This window comes from Myiozetetes cayanensis, unplaced genomic scaffold (assembly GCF_022539395.1).
Source record: "Myiozetetes cayanensis isolate MyiCay16 unplaced genomic scaffold, myiCay2020 scf3, whole genome shotgun sequence".
Taxonomy (NCBI): Eukaryota; Metazoa; Chordata; class Aves; order Passeriformes; family Tyrannidae; genus Myiozetetes; species Myiozetetes cayanensis.
The window spans coordinates 71,489,829-71,511,168 of record NW_026087521.1 but is presented as its reverse complement, the minus strand read 5'-3'; the positions used below and the strand labels follow the sequence as shown (position 1 = coordinate 71,511,168).

The window sequence follows — 21,340 nt, the reverse complement described above, 5'->3', positions numbered from 1 at the left end:
GTGCTAGACAGTGTGTAAATAGAGAGGGAGAGACAGTCCCTACCCCTAAAGCACTCCTAGTCTAAATAGACCCAGTAGGAAAGGGAGCCGAGGCACGGAGCACTGAAGGGATTTCTCCTGAGGTCACACAACAGTTCATTAGTAGGTTTTGGGAAAGAAACCAGTCTTTCTGCTGCCCTTCCAAAATCTCTTACGTGCACCTCTCATACAGCGATTGAAAATATTTCTTCAACATTTACAGTTGTGGTGTTGTCCTTGCTTGCATCTCTGTGTAGTGTGCTGGTGATTTGCTCGCCACAAAGCTGATCTCAGCTCCTTTCTGTGAGATTGGAACACAGCTTGCCAGCCTGATGGGCCTCTGGGATTATTATTACCTAACTGGAGATTCTGTGCCCAAGACTTTCAGAACTTGAGCAGCCTGACCTAACTCTGACATTAGGCCTGTACTAACGAGGGATTGAACTGTACTTTCAGCCCGGATGAGTCTGCAATTCTATTTTTAGTGGCGACCAAGTCACGTCATTCTCACACTTTTTTAATAGCTCTGGCAGAACATCATCTAATTCCGAGGGAGTTTGATGTTACCCATTCTGTCAACCCAGCATCTATGAGCAACTTAACCCATGCTTTTACTTTGCCCCTTTATTCTGTAACTGCCTGAGAGAGAGCTGCAAACTCCAAGTCCCCCAGTTTCACTGGCTAGGTAGATCCTTACCTTTTTCTCTCTGCCAATTTAGGGAAAGCACTGATGCTGCTCACATTTCTGAGTTCCAGTAGCTCACCAACATTCCTCACCCTGTCTACAGGGACATGGGCAACGTTGGCAGATTTATAAGCCCTCACAGAGGGAGAAGGGCTTGCTGCCTACCCAGTTGCAGTCCTCCCCATTAGCTCGCTACAAGATGCTGTTGACGTGGCAGCTTCCCATGTAAACAGGAACTTTTCTGAAGAAAAACAAGAACATTTTCTTTAGGAACACTTGTGTCACTGCTATGTATTCTGTTCTCTTTTTTCCCCCCTCTCTCTGATTCTTTATTATCAGGGAAGTTTGCATGTAAAGAAGACCTTTTTATCTTATGAGTTCATCTTACTCTGAAGGCCTTAATTGTGTCCACAATAGCCATTTGTGAAGGCTCAGGCAGAGGGTTATGGCTTCAGGTGAGCAGCAAACACTGGGAGCAGATGGAATCCCGGGGAAACAAAGATACAATTCTCATGCAAATCCATCTGCAAAAAGAATGCAAAGAAAATACATTCAATGCAAACACTCTTTTAGTGAAACCTTATGATCCTGAAGTCAAAGGCACGAAAGTCAGAAGTTTCAGCAGTAGGATTCCACAGCAGCTCCAAACTTGGCTGTCTTGTTGCATTTTTCATGAAACTTTTAGCTTTTGTCTCTCTCTCCCGTCCAGATTTGCTCCTGTGGATCTGACCCTCAATGTCTGAGGAAGTTTCTGGTCCAAATTTCTGGCACAAAACCATCTCTGTTAGGCACCGTGGCTTAACTTTGCAAAGGGTGAGCACAAGTGTGTAATAAAACCCCCTGAAGTTAAGTTTCTCTGTGAATGCTGATTTGAGCTTTCTGACTCTCCCAGGTCTAAAAAGTATTATCTGCAGTTATGTTGCATGAATAGAAAGCTTTTGTACAAAGTTTCTTCTTCAGTGCTTTTGGGGTTTTTTTATATAGTGGGACATTATGCCATCTGCTCATTGCAACTTCTGCATTTAGTTTGCAATCAGCTTCTTGAGGACAGGGGAAACCTGAAGTAGTCAGGATCACTGGGAAAGTTGCACAGACATTTATTTAAAGGGCTAGCTGAGCTGTCAGTTTAGTACAAGGTTTACTCTAACGTTGAATTTGTCATGTGCACATTAGTTCAGGCTTTTAAAAAACTGGTTTCAAACTTCATTGATCTGACACTGCAATGTACTGTCATGTGTGAGGAAAGGCACACCCCTCGTTGTTTCAGTTTTTCCTTCAGTGTAAAATAGCAGCTGAAGTTGGTCTGTACCTGAACTGTGTGGATGGTCCACCTTCAAGTCTGCCACCTTTGTTAGCTCAGCTGAGGCATCACCCTTCACCTTTCTTCAGCCGTAAGAATGGGCTGTCTGTTTGGTTTAGGATTATTTTAATGCTTGTTCAGTGACCCAGATTTTAGATTAATACAAAAACTGAAGCTTCCCTGTTGCACTGCTATTTTACTGCACTGTATTTTCTGTACATTAAAAAACCACCAAAACCCAAACAAAAACCAAAACAAAAAACCAAACAAAAAAAACCCCATCAAAATTGCAGTCAGCTGAACTTTATTGAAAAAAGCAAGGTAAATCAGATAAAGGAGACTGTGAGTACATTGTAACGTGTGAACTTCTCCATTCTCAGCTGAATCTATCACAACAGATAATATCTTAATATATTTTCACTCATTTTGAAGACTCAAACAATCCTAATATAATGTCTATGCATAGAGGCTTAAACTGAGTTTGTGAAGGTACTTAACATGGTATTCCCTGATCTTTCTTGATTGATGCTACTACTCTACTATTATTATTTTTTTAATTTTATCAATCATTTTTATTTCAGGAATGTGTTTGCTCTTGTTCATTAAACAAAAACAGAGCTTCACAGTAATGACACAGTGACATCCTATCCTTCATTTAAGACTTTAATTATAAAACTGCTCTGTGGGCTAACAGCAAAGGAGATGCAGACACACACTATATATATAACAAACTCTGCTAAAAGCTGTTTGCTGTCCCCTTACACAGCTTCTCTCCCTGGATTTTCTCCAAATGTTTTTCACCTCTTCCTCATTTCTGTTTCCTCATCCCAGTCTATCTTCTCTACCTCAAACTCAGTCTAGTTTCTTTGTCAGATGGCTCTAGCTCCCCATTCCTGACCCTGCATCTTGCTCTTTCTGCCTCCACAGATTTCTGACACAGACACATTCCCACTCTGTATTACCTAGAGGCATAAATATAACAAAACAAACGAATAAACAAATCAAATCCCCAAACATCTGCTGGGGCACGTGTGCAGGAAACAGACAGGCTTCATCAAACCCAAATCAGAAGTGGATAAGCATTTGTAGCTGAGTACATCACAGTCTTTTCTCTTCCTGGCTCACCAAGATCCATTGCAATGGAAAACAGCAAAACTTATATGTAGAGATCTGTCTTTAGAGATCTGTCTCTAAATTGGGCAGTATTAGGTGTGATTGCTGGTGCTCCTGATTCTTTTTTTTTTTTTGAACAACACCTGAGATGACCTTACTAGTGCTGTGTTTAGAGGTGACACATGAACTACATGAAAAGAGTGTTAAATTTGAAAAGAACGAAAATATGCCCTCTCCCCCCAAAAAAAAAATTTAAAATTGACACAAGCTTGCAAGGAGCTGCTGCTTGCAAAACCGAGTGCGAGCTGGTAGTGATTCCAGCTCACCTGACCGTGGGTGTTTCGATGGGGATTTAGAGAAGGAAGAGGAGCAGGGAAACAGCTTTTCAAGAGGGCACACAGGCTCTCCCCCCTGTGTGCAACCTAGGAAAACCAGGCCTGTGATTTGGGGGCTGTTTGGAACCTTCCTGAGAGAAAATTATTGACGTTAAAGGGACTTTTTTTGGGGGTTTTTTTTGTGAGCATAAACGGTGGTGGAGAACAGGGCTCTTACTCAGCTGCCCAGGAGGCTCCCACGGTGGGTGGTAAGCTGAGCTCGTGATGAAGGTGTCGGGACACCGAAGGAGTTTGTTCTAAAATATCTCATGGACCACACATCGTTCTGAGCACAGCATTAATCTTCTGGTTCGTGAGGAGTCGGATTTATTGACAATTTGCATACTTGAAGCTTTGTGTGCTGGGCGACACATCCCGCTCTCATTACTGCTGATTGCAATAGGAAATTTGCACCTAACCTCCACCTCTACTGCCTAGGAAATTTGCCTCTAACACTGTAAGTTTTTAGAAAACAAAATTAAATCGTACATGGAATAGGAGAAAATTCTTGCATCTTGACTTTATTTCGCCTTAAAACCTCAGTGTTTTAAAAAATGTTAAACTGCTTCGTATTAATTAAGTCAAGCTGGCTAAATTTGCCTTTTAGATATCTGAAATGGAACTCTGTTTTATAGCTTGAAATATTGTTTTTAGGAAGATAAAGTTTTGAGAACCTTTGACTGATCTGTAGTAAAATATTTTACAGCAATTTCATTTGCCTGAACAAATATTTTTAGAACATTAACAGAAATGTATGGCAGAAATTTCAAAGCCTATCGTATAATTTCATGTACAAATATTTATATACATGGTCCCAGGGAAGTTAAAAATGTAATGTTTTTATAGAAAATATACAATACGGCATATACTCTCCATACAGTATATATTATCTAAAATGGGAGAGAATTTTCTTTCAGTGTCTCCAAGTGAATAGCTCTCATTTAAAATGCAGCTGATAAACGTCAGCAAACAGAAATTTTGTTTTGTAGTCCTGCTACATGGAGAAATCCAAATATAGTACTAAGAAGATGCTTTTGATGGAGACTGGGTAACACAACAGTGACTTCAGCTGGAGGAGCTCTCTTTGTTACATGGGACAGCCTTTGCCCTTAGTCACTAAATCTTCTGTCCACACACAAAGTGCATTCAAACCTGTGTTTTTCACAGTGAACAGTCATGGGCTGCTCTACTTACAGGGTGTTCGAGGAGAGGTTTGCAATGCAAGTTAAACCCAGCTCTGAGTGCTTGATTCAAGCCCTCGCCCTTCTCCTGCTGGTGGTGTTAAAACCTAAACCTGACTTAAAGTTCCTCTAGCTGGAAACTTGCCAGCAGCCCTGAGTTCAGCATAGAATGAGTTCTACCTTGCATATAATGTAAACAATACTTAGATAAGCGAGCTCACAGATAGATAGCCAATTCAAGCACTCTCATTCTGAAATCAGAGCAGGCTGTTTTCACTGCTGATTTGCCCTCCTTCCCTGCCAGATGCAGTTACAAGACAACACTTAGTTCTCAGACCTGCCAGGCTTTGCCCGTTCCTTCCCAAGCTGTCAGGTGCCTGTTGTAGCAGGCAGAGTCACCGAGCTGAAGTCATAAGTCAGTGTGAGGCTGAGCCAACATCACAGCTCACTGCCGCTGACAGGGGCAGGTCCTGCCCCAGCTGCACACCCCTCGCCTCCCTCCTCTGCAGATCACTGTGGGATGTAGTTCTGAGCCAGTTCAGAGAGCTGCATCAGTTCTCACTTCAGGGCCCAGTAAAATCATGGAGAAGGTTATTCCGGGTCATGGTGAAAAGCACCTGGAGGACAATGCAGCCATTGGTCAGAGCCAGCACAGCTTGGTGAGGGGAAAGGCCTGTTGTGGACAGGCTAACCCACAGGAAAGCTCGTAGATGTAATCTCTGTGGAGGCCAGCAATGATTTTGATACTGTTTCTCCTTTCTAGGCGAAATGTGCAGCCCACATCTCAATAATCGTGTTATTGAGCCAGTGGCTCACCCACTGGCTCAAGGCTCAGGCACAGAGGGTTCTAGGTGACTGGGTGACATCTGGCTGGTGAGCTCTCTCATCAGTGGGCTTCCACAGGGCTCCATCCTCAGCCCAGTTCTCTTCAACATCTTCATAAGTCACTTGGATGCAGGACTTGAAGTAATACTAAGTTTGCAAATGACACTACGTTGCGAGGAGCTGTTGACTCCCTTGAGGGCAGAGGGGCTCTGCAGAGAGACCTCAACAGATCAGAGGGCTGGGCACTCACCAACCACGGGAACTTCAACAAGGGCAAGTGCCAGACTCTGCACCTGGGATGGGGCAACCCGGGATGTATGGACAGACTGGGGAATGAGATGCTGGAAAGATGCCATGGAAAGGGAGCTGGGGGTCCTGGTTGATGGCAGGTTGAACAGGAGTCAGCAGCGCCCTGGCAGCCAGGAGGGCCAGCCGTGTCCTGGGGGGTTCATCAGGCAAAGCATCGCTGGCTGGGCAAAGGGGGTGATTGTCCCACTCTACTCTGCACTGGTGCAACCTTACCATGAGTTCTGTGGGAAGTTTTGGGCAGAACAAACAATACAAAAAAGACATTAAGCAGTCAGAGATTGTCCACAGGAGAGACACAAGGATAGTAAAGGGTCTGGACATGACTTTGCAACTTGAACCAGTCTACATCTGAGCTACTACAAACCACCTCTTCCTGTTCCCCGCCATGTGCTGCTGTCACCTGCTCTGCAGTGCTGATTTTGCTCGGGGTATTTATCCGATGGAAAATGCTCTATGTTCCTCCCCTGTAGGGTGGTTGTCCTGACACACTGACAGCAGCTGTGAGGTCCTGAGTGCAAGCAGGCAGTGAGATCTGCTGATGACACAGGGACTAAGGCTGCTTCCTCTCAGGTGTGGTCAAAGCTCGGCCTCAGCTGATCGTGAAGCAGCCACCTGAACTTGGCTTGTGCTTTTAATATCCACCAGAAACCTGTTCAAAGGTCCCTTGAAGTTGCAAAAGAAATGCTACTTAAATGTATTCTGTGACATTCAGTGGTCTTTGGGTATGATCCTGTGCTGTGTTATTTGCCAAGCAGCAATATGATTCCTTTTTTTTTGCAAATTGGTTCCTACTGTGTGACCAGGTCAAATACTGTCATCCGTTGTGGTGAGAGCCTTTGCAGTTTCAGTTCTGATGCCAATATTTCTTTAACCTTGGTGTGCATTTATTGATCATTGGTCTAACCAACTGTTGGATTTTTATACAGGAATTACTGGAAATGTAAAAGCAAAGTTAGTGCTCTTGCTAGGAATTTTAAAGCAGTGGAAGGAGATAGCCAAGGACTGTCCAGGAGAAACATCTCCTAGTACTCCACAGATACCAGAAGATATTCATATTCACATGAAATCTACAGTGTTGGAGGGGGGAGAATCTAATTCTTATTTTTTACAGAACCTTTCAAGGATAACACCAGGTCATTCCTAATGATTTTAAGATTTCAGATTGTGATTACTGTTGAATTTCTTTTAAATCACAACTGAACAGAGTAATCTGAATACACCTCTTACTAAAGAGTTCAGGACTGTGACGTGGGGCAAAAGAAATAACCCTAAACACTTTGAGGACCATTAACTTTAATGTGTGCCTGATGATGAAAGAATAGTCCAGACCAGTTTGTCTGGGCTTTACAGTGTGGGGATTTTTTAGCAGTGTGATGAGTTTCGTTTGGAAACGTTAAAAGGTTCAAATTAAAAAGTGCACATTTAATTCTTGTGTGGAAAACATTTCACTTCATATCCCATCGCAGATTTTCAATGGCAAGTGTTTTGGGACACAGCAAAGCCTGCATTAAATGAGCAGCTGCTGATTTTTTAATGTATTTATGCTTCTTACATAGTCTGTCAGAGCAGTTGCTGCCTTGCTTATTTTTGCCCCATGTAAGATATATAGGGTTTGCTTCATAAATCCAGGATTATCCCGAGTGATGTTCGTGATGCAGTCTAATTTTGCTCTTAAAGTCAAATATCCACACCTTTTTACAATCATGTAATTTTTTTCCAATGCTCTGTAGAAACTTGACTTCTCGCAGATATATCTGACTTTCCTGTCCCTCATTTAAAAATCCCTCATTTGAACAGACTCTTCTTTGAAAGGGTTTAATTTCACCTCTGCTAATGTTACATGACTCTATTAGTTATTAATGTGGCCAACTCATAAACACAGTTTAGGGGGTACAGGCCTTGGAAGAACTTTCCAGGAGACCAATATATCAAATCAATTCTGAAGTCCCTTGACCTCAGGATAGAATTACAGGTTTATAATTTACTCAACACTTACATGACCCAGAGAACAAAGGATTGCAAAGTCAGTCGAAACTAAATTACTCTTGACCCTAAATTAGTCATTTTCATGCTATTAAAACTACAGCTGGATCAGTCTTGGGATTTTTTGGAGTTTATAAATCAGGTTTGTATTTTTCCATATTTATGTTTTATAGAGCAAGAATGAATATGAGCTACATGTAGCATAGCCACAAATCAATGTATAAATATGTCTGGCTGTTGCTTTTGAAGAGCTCTTTTCTTATTTTCCATTGATCTTTCAGAATACTAAAAATTAGTTCTTTATTCTGTCCTTAGCTCTCTGCTTCAGATAAGTGATGGTTTCAGGTTAAGTTGATTATCACTTGTGACACTGTATAATTCAGGGAAATTGTCACCTGTCACTCAGACTCAACTGGTTTACCAGTTCACCAGACACATGTGATTATTCTCCAGAGAACACATTTAGAGGTGGGTTTTGGAAATATAAAAAGGCTTTGTTTTCCCTGTAGTTCTCACGACATGAGGCCTGAAAATTTGAGAAAGATGGAAGTGATGGTAAGAGAAACTTTAAGACTGGGAGAAGAGCTTAAAACTTGAGATTATGAGGCTTTGTGGTTGAGCAGACTGGTGATAGAAGAGATGAATTATTGTTTTGGTAAACGTGAAGGAGATTGTCTTCAGAAAATGTTCCTGCCTGATTCCTGGTTTGTCAGCCTCTGCTTCATGTCCTGTGAAGTATCTTTGATTCATGGAGTGCTGTGTCAACGCCTGTTGATTTCTATCTGTTCTGGTTTACACTTCTGCCCTGAGGTTTGCTTTGAGCTTCAGGTTTGGGCAAACTGAAATTGTCAAAGAAAATTCACTTCAAATTGCAGTGTTTCAAGTGGTTTTGTTTCGAGTCTATGCCAAACCAGAGATTTTGCATAATTTCTTTTTGCATAATTTCTAAGCCAAAAAGATAAATTGTGTCCAGCTCCTTCGGAATGAAGCTGAAGTTTATAGGTTTGTGAACTTTTAGGAAGTGGAGGATAGGAGAATACTGGGAAACTTCTGTGTAACAGAATTATACTGGAGGAGAAGCAGAACGTTCTTATTTCAGCTCCAAGTTGAGAGATGGTCATGACCTATTTCACTTTTTTGAGAATTTTGGGCTTGAGTACGTGAATATTTGAGTAATACTGCAGTAAGTTTCTTCAGACCCATCATAAAGCCAGTTGCTCGAGGAGAAGATAAAGCTGATTTGAGGCAATATCTATATATGTCTGTTCCTTGGATTAAAAAAAAAAATTAATTTCAGTGGGAGTCTTGATAGCATCATTCCCAGTTTTTATTTTATTCTTACAAAGAGCTTCCAAGAGGAGCTCCCAGATCGTTGTCAGAGAACAATCAGTGGAAATGTGCCAAATGAAAGGAAGATGACCTTGCTTTTTGGTTTGTTTGGGGATTTTTTTATTTGTTTGAACATATTTCTGTATCTAGATCTTAAAAACAGCCTTCAGCGTTGCTAATATAATTAATTGCTTGTATCAAGTGTTCTAATTACAGCAGTTCAGGTGGTTAGCCACCTAAATGAGTGCGTAATTATTTAGAAACACTTTTGATTGCAGCACTGGCATCCTCAAGGCCCAATTAAAAAGCCGAAAAAACCGCACAAAAAGAAAAATCAAAACACAAAATATTGAGTCTTTGAAGCACTAATACCTATTATCCTGTTAATTAGATCACCTCGTATGTACTCAATATAATATGGCTGTCTTTTGCTTCCATCAGATATTCATTTGCTAATAACTTTCAGTGAACAAAGAGCTGATGATCTTTCAAGTGAGGGGAAAAAAACCACTTTAAAATTGCAGTTTCACAGGATGCAGAGCATGGATGTGCCATTCTTTAATAATACCCTGTAAACCAATTTACATCTTCTCTAAGACATACAGTGTTCATTCTGCACCCTTTGATGCAGTGTTGGGTGCGTGTCTTCAGGGTTACAGTCCCAGTTACAGGGAGGAGAAAGGGCATAATCCAGATAAAATGCATTCATTTTATAAGAGAATAAAATATTTCCTCTCTGGAAACAAAAGTGTATTAAAAGGGGGGCGAGGGGAATGAAACGTGTTATCATTTCAGGCTCAAAATCTTTTCTTTCATAATGACTTTTAAAATATTTTTCCTGTGAGTTAGGATGGAAACAAAGACAGGAAAATCAGAATTCTCCAGAGCACGAAGACACAGATTTCCTCACTTACTTTGAAAACAGAAATTTTCCTGTTCTTTAATAGTGAGTCAAAAGTAATTGGTATATGAGCACTTTCCTTCTGGCTGAGCTAAAGGTCTGCCAGAAAAATAAAAAAGGCCAAGAGATAGCATCTTTTCCTGAAAGTGAAGAAAAACTGCACAATCCTTGGAAAGAAAGTAGTTTCTCAATGAGCAAGTGAAATCTCTTGGAAATAAGAGAGCAGCAAAACCTCTGGTTTCAGTGATTATTTTCACAAATGATGCTTGCCACTCTTAGCAAGATATTTATCTCACAGTAGTAAACTATTGATAAGCACTGCATATTTTCAGTATTTTTCAGGCAAGTGAGACCTGTAAGGTTTTTATGCATGTTATGAAATATAGGGTGGAAAAATACTCCATGTCTGTGGCCACATCACGTTTCCTGCGAGGTTCTATGAGTGTGATCATTGTCTGCAAAATAGTTCATGCACACTACAATTTCAAAGAAAAGGTACTTTTTTTTTTTTTTTCTGGTTTCGAAATGCCACTTTCTCTAGTGGCAAAGTGACATTCTTCCTTGGCACGTGGGTGTTGGAGCTCAAATTGGGCTGTGACTCCGTGACTGAAGTTTATGAGAACATGTGTGTTTGCAACAAGACCTTTGAAAGGCAAATTTGAGGGTCCTCAAATAGGAAATCTATCCTAGAAGTGGCTTCTGCTGGGGTCTTTCTGCTGGTAGAAACTGGTGGCTGTGTGCCAAACCTGACACAAAACATCAGCGGAGGGCAAGGTCATCCAGGTACTCACAAATGCAATGAAGTTTGTACCCAAGCAGTCTGTCCACCCTGTCTGTATCCCAGCTGCACAAATCCAGCTGGGCTGCTCAGGATTCCCCTGCCAGGTGGCACTGAACTCTTTTTGCCTCTGGGAGCTGAGAGTTTCCCAGATCTTTTATTCTATTATTTATATCCCTCTGCTCTCCCACCTCTGGGAATCATTAGGATTTATTGCCTCTTCTCTGTCTCCTTACAAGGACTGTTTTGGGACTCCAGCCCTGTTCTGTATTTCCCTACTGTCACCTCTTAGTGGCTGGAGACCTTCTTCAGTTCCAGGTGAAGGCAGTTCCTGACTGAACCTGTTCCTTTGTGTTCCTGAACCTTAAAAGCTGTTCATAAACACGTCCAGCACCTGCCATCCTCACTGGGCTTTTTATGCTGTTCTTCTGACACTTCCACATTCATTCTCATTCCTGCCAGTCTAAGCATTTCCATTATGAATCTCTGGAATTACTGGTAGCATGATTTAAACCACAGGCAAAAAAAAAAAAATGAAAAAAAAAATGTTTTAGGATTTCAGTGTCTCCTGGAAATTCCACAGAGAGCAGTACTGTGCTCTCTCTTCCCTATACCAGAGCCTGGTGTCCCTGCCAGGCCATAGGGAATGCATCTGGCACCCCTGAGGGTCCCTGGAAGAAAGAAGACTGGAAAAGGTTAAAATTGCTACTACTCCAGTTGGAGACAGGAACCTAGAAACTGAATGCTGACAAATTCAAATAAAAAAATAAGGCACTTTTTAACAGTGTATAAAGGTCTTTGTATCAAGGCCAGATGCCTTTCTGGTAACTTACTTTAGTCCTACACAAGGTTTTTGCTCAGGGCAAGGGCAGCTTTGTGAAATGCAACCCCCTGCACTGTTGAGCAGGTCACATTTATGATGTAATGGTCCTGTTTGGCTTCAGATGCTGTGGATGTCTTTCATTGCTGAGTGTCTGGTGAATGGGGAATTAATTCCCAGATTGCTCAGGTGCTCAGGAGAGGAGGAGCAGAGGTTGTGGAGAGGGAAGAATGCTTTGGAAAAGAGCCTTTGCTCAGGGGTCAGTGACATGGCAATTTATCCCAAGCCTGCAGCTCAGTATCCCTCGTTTCTTTTCATCATTGAGGAAAAAAACATATTGTCCCTACCCTTTCCTTCTCTGCTGAGTCATTCTGTAAATAAAACACCACTTCATTTGGGACTGCTAATTGCCTTAAAATCCCCAGTGACACCTCCATGACCTAGACAGGTTTTGCACTTACTTTAGGGACATATAAACCAGAGTGTAGCCAGGTAAAGGAACTTGAACTAGATCACCCAGAAAGACAGAGACCACTTCAATCAATCAATTCAAGAGCCCAGGAGTTGTGTTTCCATAGCCCCTGCTGTATCCACTAAATCACATGAACTGCTAAGGAAAGATCCTGCCAAAAGCCACTGTTTTGTGTTTTTTAGAACCACAAGAAGCATATTCCTCAATTCCACAGGGTTTCTTCCTGGTACTTGGTGCAGATTAATTAATTACGTATTTTTAAAAGAAACGTAAAGCCTTGGGCAGCCCAAAAGCCATTGAAGTTTTAATTCTCAGAACTATTCCCTGACTTGACTGTTGTCCAGTTCCCATTCAGGCAAGATAGGAATTAAGATTAATGAACCCAAACAAACTGGTATTTCAGAGAATCAGTCTTTGCCAGGCATTATATTCTCATGACAGAAAATCATTGAGGCATAAATACAGCGCTCAGTCATCTGGTGTATATTAACAACACCACGTTGTTCCCATAAATGCTGAATACAGTCAAGAGGAAAATGAAGTCTTAAAGTGCATTAATTTGGGTTGAGGCATTTTTCCGAGTGAGCAAACCAGAACCTATGGAATAAGGCTGTCCTGTTCTTGTACTGCACAGATATGAAGGCTGTTCAGATTCCAGAAAGGCTTCTCCTCATCTGGGGTGGTTGTTTGGGCTTGGTGATGACTGTCTCTGCAGTGCCTTTCGCCAGCTGAACGTTCTGGAGACATTTTTTAAAAGGCAAAAGGAGGAAGGCTGAGTTTTAAGGAGAGAGAAGTAAAAAAAAAAAATTACCTTTAGCTGCTAGGATCAGTGAATGTTGTAACATGTGGGGTAAACACATGCCATTATCTGCCAGCATCTGTCCAACTCCCAAGAAGGGGTTTGTGGCTAGAGTCTGTTTTGTAATGAGAACAGAAATGGGCACAGGAGCATTTCACCAGTCCTGGGACTACAAGTAGTGATGGTACAGCACTAATATAGGAAGTTATTGATGTAATTTCTAGAAGATGTTTGCTCAGGGGAAAAAAAAAATCTTTCTGTGTTTGTATTTCGACACTGAAGAGACATCCCTATGACATCATCTTGTTTGTGCTGACATTGCAGCAAGAATGGAAGAAATAAAATGGCAGAAAAGAGACCAGGGGCTTTTTTTTTTTGCTGCCAGCAAAAAATAGAGGAAAGATGTAACCAAAATATCCAATGGTTACTTTAGTTCTCAGAGACAGTTCAGCAGATGAATTGTTTTTCAAGGACAGTTGGGCTCCCAGACACAAGAGCATTCTGTAGTAAGCTTAATTGCTCATTTTAATTATGCATTTTAATTAGCAAGGGACTAACACTGAGCTTTTCTCCCACTTTCTCAATGAACCCACTTCGTGATATTACAGAAGAAACTTGTAACTGAAAACTCCAACTGTCTGAGGTTGAGAAAAACAGCCTGAAGTTCAAGGGCTTTTCTTCTTCATTAAATCCCATTCAGCGAAGAGGTTGCATCTACCCCTGATTATTTTCAGGAGCTTTCTGCTTACTCTATTCTGCTCATGGACAACATCAAGCAACCACCCTGTACTGGTTCTTCTCCCAGTGGTGTCTCCTTTACCAGTATATTGTGCTGGCAGCTGTTCCCTTTAAATGATGTCCCAGTTCTTCCTCTTCCAGCAGTTTCTCCTCAGAGCTGTTGCTCTGTCCCTGCTCTGTCCTCCCTGCCCCAATCCCTAGGGGCACTGCTGTGGGAAATCTGCTTTTTTTGCCTCATTCACTTCAGGGAAGGCCAGGTCAGAGAGACAAACAGGAGCAGAGGCAGATGCGTTCTGGAATGATTTCAGTGCAGCAGCGTGCACGGTGGTGAATGGGTGGAGGTAGCAATTGCCACAAAATCTTCAGCAAAATAACCTGGTGCCAGAAAGCAGCCCCCCCCACAAAATTGTCACTTCTGTGCTGTTTCCTACTTTGCCTGAGACTGTACCTGCTGAGGAGGGATTTTCAGAATCTGCAGCATTCAGCATTCCTTCGTAAATTGAGGCTGTCAGCAGAGCTTGGTGAAGCCAAAAAGGCCTCCAGGCTGCGCAGTCTGAGAGAAGCCAATCCTAATTTATTTGTAGTTTCGATCCAAACACGGGCTTGAAAAGGTTCAGATAAGGATATGGTTAAAATAGAGATGAGGTAGGTTTAAGGTGGGGTTGTGATTAAGAATGAAGGGGAAAATAAAGTTGTGCCAACATTTTCTGAAATGTTCCCTCAGGTTTCAGTGCAAATGGCATCTTATATAATTTCCATCATGTAAGTGATGGAAAGTCTCCAGAAGTATGTGTTCTTTACAAGGCTTTGATGAAATGTTACAAGATTGGAAAGCTCTTCTGTTATATTTATTTATGTTGAACTTCTCTGCTACTGCTGGCTTGGGGTGAGCTCTGGAATCAGAATCATTGCCTGACATTTCTAGGTGTTTGCATGTCAAATTCAAGCTGCAGCCTTCTCTTAACTCGTGGCTAAGGCTCAAGGCATTTTGTCTGGCTTTGCTTAGCTGAAGGCAATACTCATTTTATTTTCATTTACTGGGACGAAGATGTAATTTTTTTTTTCATTTGGACATTGTAGCTTCCCTCAGCTTTAAAAACACATTATATAAGCTTCGTTTCTTTGTGGTGAGACTCATTACTCTTCCACCCTTTTTCTCCATTAATAGAAGGTGGACATAGTGCATTTTACCTCATATGGAGTAACTGCTGCATCTGTCTGTGATAACGTCTGTAACGTTATCTCCTGGAAGATTTATCTTTTCCCACCCTTCTTATCCTCCAACAAATTATTGGTGCATGCTATCCACGTGACAGGATAATTGCCCAGTTTAGCTGGGGGTATATCTTTGAATAAAGATGATATTCATCTCTGCTAAATATTGCCCTTCAGTAACTGTGGGAATCTGCAGGTTCAAGGGAGAAGCTCAGCTCTGGAGGTGAGCAGTCTGTTCCACATGCACCTGCAGGAAAAAAGTGCCCTATGATGCCACTGTTTCGTGTTTTGTATTGATTCTGGAAATGCTTTCAGTGCAAAAAGGATTTGCTTTGTATTTTACCTAATGAAATATCATTTGATATGATTGTACATGTTAAAAAAGGGAAGTTAGGACTAGGAATCAATGTTCTTCCCAGAATCCCAGTTGGAAAGCGATTGACTCTTAATCAGAGGTGGTGGGAAAACAAAAAGGCAGATGGAGGGCTGAGCTTTTCAGAGAACTTGTTTATATTTCAGTTGCCATCACTGATGTGAGCAACTCCAGAACTGATGATGCTGTATGTTACTCTGGAAAGGAGACATCTGAACTGGCCAACACAAGCTTTTAACAAACAGAATGGTATATAAAAATAAAATTTAAAAAAAAAAAAACCATGGCTGTGGATAGTTTCTAGAGCTGCTTTGGATTTCATCATCTCTATTTCCTCCTCTGGTTCAAATATTTTTAACTGGAAAAAAAAAAGTTTGGCTTCTTTGGCTTAAGCTACTGCCTTTCTGCAGCTAAAAAAAAGAAAAAAAGTCTTAAATGCATCCAAGTGTTTTAGCTAAAAGTAGTGCCTTTCAGTGCTCTCTGAACCCTGAGCAGAGCACCAAATCGGGGCTGCAGTGCCACCTTGGCTCACAGCTGTCCCTCCAGCCTCTTCATCCACACAGGCATGCCCAAAACCTGCAGAGGGGAAGGCTGAGTCAGCATCATTTATGAACCCAAGTATATATTATTTCAATACAGTTTTCCTGGTATCCATTATAGTTACAGATGCTACAAGCTCCCATTATTAATGTTTTTATGTGCTAGTAACTTTCCCAAACCCAGATCACTTCTGTTCAAAAGTAATTTTGCTGGCCTTTACAAAGTGTTTCAAGGGAAGGTTTTGACAAAACCTTCTTACCTGTTTAGGTTAAAAGATGGAAAAGCATGCCATTGTCTGTCAATAAAACTCTAATTATACCCTTTTGAGCAAAACACACAGAAAAACCAACCCACCCCATTGTTACCACCCAACAGTAACACCCCACCTCAGCACGGACCCATCCTTACGAGGCCTAGAGCTTATGCCTGGGTTTATGGGTAAAGCTTTTATTAAAACAATTCAATTGTTTTAATCAATCAAATTTAATCAATTATTATTTTTGTTATCCCTCTCCAGGAAAGCATGTCCTGGGGGGTGTGTGTGTGTGCCACTGCCCTCTGGTGCACAGCGGCAGGAGAGAGCTTGGCTGCTCTAGGGACTGAGGTTTGGGCACCCACCCACCCACTTTCCTAGCCCTTACTGACTTCTCATGAGAGCTAGAGCTGTGAAAGCAGTTCAATCTTCACCCCCATGGGAGTTAGGAAACATAATACCTGTAAAGATCTGCCCCTTTCTGTCTTGTGTCACTAGAAAGTCCCACGTGGAAAGGGTGTGCTAGTGCGGTGCTCCCCCCTCGTGGTGTTGTGTCGTGAGTTGCACATCCCAAAATACCTGGGAGATTCACTGCAAGTGGTGTTGTGATCCTCAGGAGCGTTACTAAAGCGTGACCCAAAGCATCTCTGCCCTTTTGTTCTCTCCAGCTGTGGGATTCTGGCACAGCCTTCTAGGCTGAAAGGGTTTTGCCTAATCCAGTGTTTTTGGGATAAAATAAAAGGTTTGGTGGGGTAAATGCACAGGGCTAAATACAGGGATAAATGAAACCTAGTCAGTAATAGCTGTAACTATCCACTGTGGGCATCAGTGATAGGAAACCTGTGAAAATCAGCTAAAATCTCAAAAGATGTTTAGGATCTGACCCAACCCCCTGTGAGGAGGACAGCACTGCTTGCTGTGTCGAGCAGGGTGTTCACCTCATCTGGAGCTGCTCCCTGTCACCTAGAGCTCCTATGCTCTTTATGGATTTATTGAGGCAATTAAGATAACATGGATCTCAGCCTATGAATTTGCACCTATTCGTGCTATTTTTCCATTAGAGTCAGATTTCAGGTATTTCTGTCTCTCAGTGTAATAGTAGTGACCATCAAATCTGAACAGTCACTTCTTTTTCAGGATTTGCTCCCAGTGAGATTGGTGTGAATTTTGCCATTTGGAACATGCCAATATCAAGTGCTTTTGAATTATAGTTGGGTGACCTTAGCTTTGTATTTCACAAATAAATAACTTTTCTCTCTAAAAATGAGGCCTGTTCAATTGTGCATCAATTTCCAAGAGTCAGTCTCGTGGTTCTGAACACTTAAATTTGATAACACAGTGGAAAAAGTTCTGTAGACCTGATTTCTGCTGAAGGAGGGTAATTAGGAGGAAATTACTGCTTTGGTTTGTTTCCATCTCTGACTTCTTTAAGCTTATCTATTTAAGTCTGTTTGGACAGCTCATGAACCACCTCATATGGATAAGCCTAATAAAAAACACCTCTCAAGTACATATATGAAGTTTCACGTAATTTATAAAGTAATGATTTATTGGTAGGGGATAATTTTAAGCTTTTTACTTAAGTTGTACACAGGGGAGGTAGGCTAAACCCCAAACCTTAAGTTGTGATTCTTTTCTGGTTATATGTATAAAAAAAATAATTGTAGGAACCGACAAAGATTTCTCTAATATCAAGTATGTGCCATTTGCAAGCAGAATGTCATCTCCATTTTAGTCACTGGCCACAGGAGCTCAGCTGGGGCCCTGAGTGTCAAGCTGAGATCTTTTTTTACCATAATAAAGGTCTTGTAGGCTAAACTCCAGTCCCTTTGATAGGTTTACACAAATGCCAAGGCTGGTACTTTGCAGTGCTGTTGATGCTACTCAATAAAGGTATTTCTTCAGTCATGCTCACCCTGCACTGTCTCTCGTGTGTCTGCATGTGTGAGTGCATTTATCTGGGTCTGTGCATGAATGCACACAGATAAATGAAATGTGAGGGTATGTGTAGTACAGACATCTGAGTTTCACACATATTTGTGCATGTATCCAATATTAATCTGGGGCTTGACATAGAAAGAACCAGAAAAAGCTCCTGAAAGCTTATTTAAAAAACCTTTCCTGGGGCTCTGGTGTCTCACCCAGTCAGGTGAGACAATTTTACCATAGAATAATTGTAAAATGAAAAACTATGCTAATTCTTAAATACAATCCCTGCTTGTTTAGCTTTTATTTACTTCACTTTGCAGTAATACACTGTAACCTGTCCACTTTTTAAAGACTTTATCTCTAAACTGTAACACCCAAGTGGGTGGCCTAGCTAATACTTCCATTTCCCCAGCCATTTACATTGGGCCAGACTGTGCTTTCAGGAGGCTCAAGAGATTTGCTGGATAGCTTTCCTAGGGTTATCATCACATGTCAAAGATGATGTCCATATAGAACATAGATTTCCTAACTATGCAGCATCCTTGGAAAGAAAATTTTCTCTTTAGTTCACTCACTTTGTATGAATAAAGACCACGGGGAAGGAATCAGTACTTCAAGAAAGTACTTCTACTTACAATTACCACATTCCTGCTTCCTCTCCACCCTTCCAAAATCCACCATAAATAAGAGGTTGTGGTAATTAATTGCCAGCCAAGTGGCTCAATTAATGTTCTGCAAGTACAGTGTCCTGTGGGTGAAGTGATACAGCTGAGGTTTATAATGTCCAGTTCTGTGTTTGAACACCAGTAGAGACAGCCACGTGCACAGACACACACACGTGTACCAAGAGAGTGTGTTGTGTTTTATTTTGGGTTTTTTTCCTAAGATGTGACACTTCAATTTTTCTTTCCTTCCTAGAGAGTTCAAAGTCCTTTTTTTTTTTTTAAAGAACTTAATTTCTGTGCAGTAGAGCTCGTGGGCAAACACTAAATGCAAAATAAGGAATGCAGTCATGGTTCTAAATACGTTTCACGTCCTTCAAAGCGGTGCCAGTTGTACACATTGACAGTAATCCTGTCTAATCCCCTCCACACGCATTATCTTTGTACACCTGCTTTCACTGTCTCACTTATCAGTTCTTAAACACTTAAAACCACAACACACAAGGAGGCAAAGCAGCAGAACAAAGCACATGTGCACACACAGAGCGTGCTGCGCTACAGCTTTGCACTGTACACACAAAACACAGTTGTGGATTTTGGTGCTCAGAGTCAACATCTCCCATTAAGATGTTTTTCCTGCTTCCTCCCCCCCCACCCCAGACCAACTGATGCATGTCTGTGTTTGCCTTTCCTGGCAGATTAACTGAAGCACATCGAACAGCTGTGAAAGTCATCAGGAGAATGCAGTACTTTGTAGCCAGAAGAAAATTTCAGGTAAGCAGCACGACTGATCGTGAGTACAACTGCTGTAAGATAAGCATATGACACTGGAAGTGCTCTCACAGTGGACTCGTCTTTGTGCATGCAGTGCTAATGAGTCGAAGGTATTCTTTAAGTTCTTGGCCTCAGACTTATCTTATGTGGATTTTTTTTGTGGTGTGGGCAGAATTGTCGCCTATCCATGGATATGGCACGATACAAAAACCTGCATTTGCGGAGTCAGCATGGTTATTTTTCGCTTCTTTTTTTCTTGCTGCATTTGTGTTTTTTGGGGGTTCTGTTCATTTACTACACTTGTGCTAGAAGAAGTGAAGAGAACACTGTGCTGGAGTGTCTGCAAGAACACTGGAGTGTCCACACAGATCGTAACAGCTGGTCAGAGGGTGCCCAGCTGTGTGCTGTGGGTGGCTGACTGATCAACAGGCCTCACTGAGGAGTACTGTGCTGTGTAAAGCTGCTGTCTGGAAATTTACTGTCTTCATGGAGGCTTAAGTTCATTTTCTCATTCAGGTTAGGAAGTGCTCAGAAGAAACGTGCTGCATTGGAAATACCGTCATATTTTGCCTGTTTACTGAGGCTACTTACGATAAAACATTTTTGGAATGGCATTCTGATATCATCATTCTCATCACCCACGTGCTGGAAATGCCATGGAAATGAAAAATTAACTTCTGGGCTGATTTTCAAAGCCCCTGTTATTTCCATTTAAGATTCTTGCTTTTTTTTTTTTTTTTCTTTTTGTCTGAGAGGATCCACTGCAAGTTAATGAACTTTCATAATCCTTTTGAAGAGGTTTTAAAAACATAAATCAAGCACCTACATTTCAGGGACGTTTGATTAGAGCTGAGCACTTAATTGCAAGGGATAGAAGTCTGAGATAAGCTCACAGCACTCAGAAGACTCTGAATTCTGGCAGACAGAATAGCATATACATTTCCCAAGCTCATGCAGGCACGTATCTTCAGATGACCTTGCCTTTTGAAAGAAGACTAGGGGAAGGCAGTTTATTTAACTCAGACAAAAACAGGAGAGCAGGATTATATTGTAAATATACCAGAGAGATAAACGTTATGGGAAATTAAAAAATAAATAAATAAATTAATTAATAAATTAAAGACACTGTTTCTTGAAAATAAAACCAGTTTATAAATGAGCTAGGTTAAAAATTAGTATATTTCAAACCACCAGAGACCTCCTGTTCTGGAGCTGTCAGCCAATTTTACAAACTTTACAAAGCTGCCAAACTTTACAAAGCTGCCAAACTTTACAAACTGAACTTGATCAGTCTGTGGAGAGAATTCTGGGAGTTGGTGTTAGTGACAGGGAAAAAGAAGACAAAGGAATGATCTTCTCTTTCTTCCTTGGGGCTGTGAAATACAGTTTTTAGGGCTCCCTATGCTGATTAGATTTTGGAGGTTCGAAGCTGGGTAATATTGTTTAGAGTGTTGCATTGGGAGCTCTGAGCACACTGAATGTGGACTACTGAACTCAAATGGCCAGGATTTGGGATTATGGGCAGAATGGAAGTTAAGGGAGTCGCTCAAGTTCTGCATTTACCACACTTCCCTGGAAGGCCATTACCTCCTGGCTTAAGTGGTACTGCACTGGCATCTCCTGCTAAAAACATAACAAGAGATTGGGCCAAAGTTTGGCAGGACGTTGGATGCTCAGATCTAAAGCTTTATGGGAAAAGAGGAGATAAAAATGGTGAAAGCTGGAAGGGTATTTTTACTAAGGCAGATGGCAGTGTCCAGCACTTTGCAACTGTACAGTCCAGAGCTGATGATTTGGTAAAAGGGATAACAGACAGAGGACTTCTTTTGGGGCAGAAATTTCATTACCAATGAGTAGAATTAATTATGCACATGGTAGCCCATGGGGGAGAAGGGAGGGGAAAAACCCCCAGCACATCCAGGCTCTGTGCCATACGGAGAATTTCGCCAAAACCCTCTCAAAGCACCTC

The 21,340-nt window shown here is 41.5% G+C and overlaps 1 protein-coding gene across 1 annotated transcript in view; it reads left to right on the top strand.

The window, feature by feature from the left end:
• LOC126644616 (potassium voltage-gated channel subfamily KQT member 1-like) overlaps positions 1-21,340 on the top strand; it is a 373,366-nt gene that overhangs the window by 180,490 nt on the left and 171,536 nt on the right. The window contains exon 12 of the mRNA XM_050324167.1: positions 19,296-19,371. Within this exon, the coding sequence (XP_050180124.1) occupies positions 19,296-19,371 (76 nt within the window). The remainder of the gene's footprint in view (positions 1-19,295; positions 19,372-21,340) is intronic.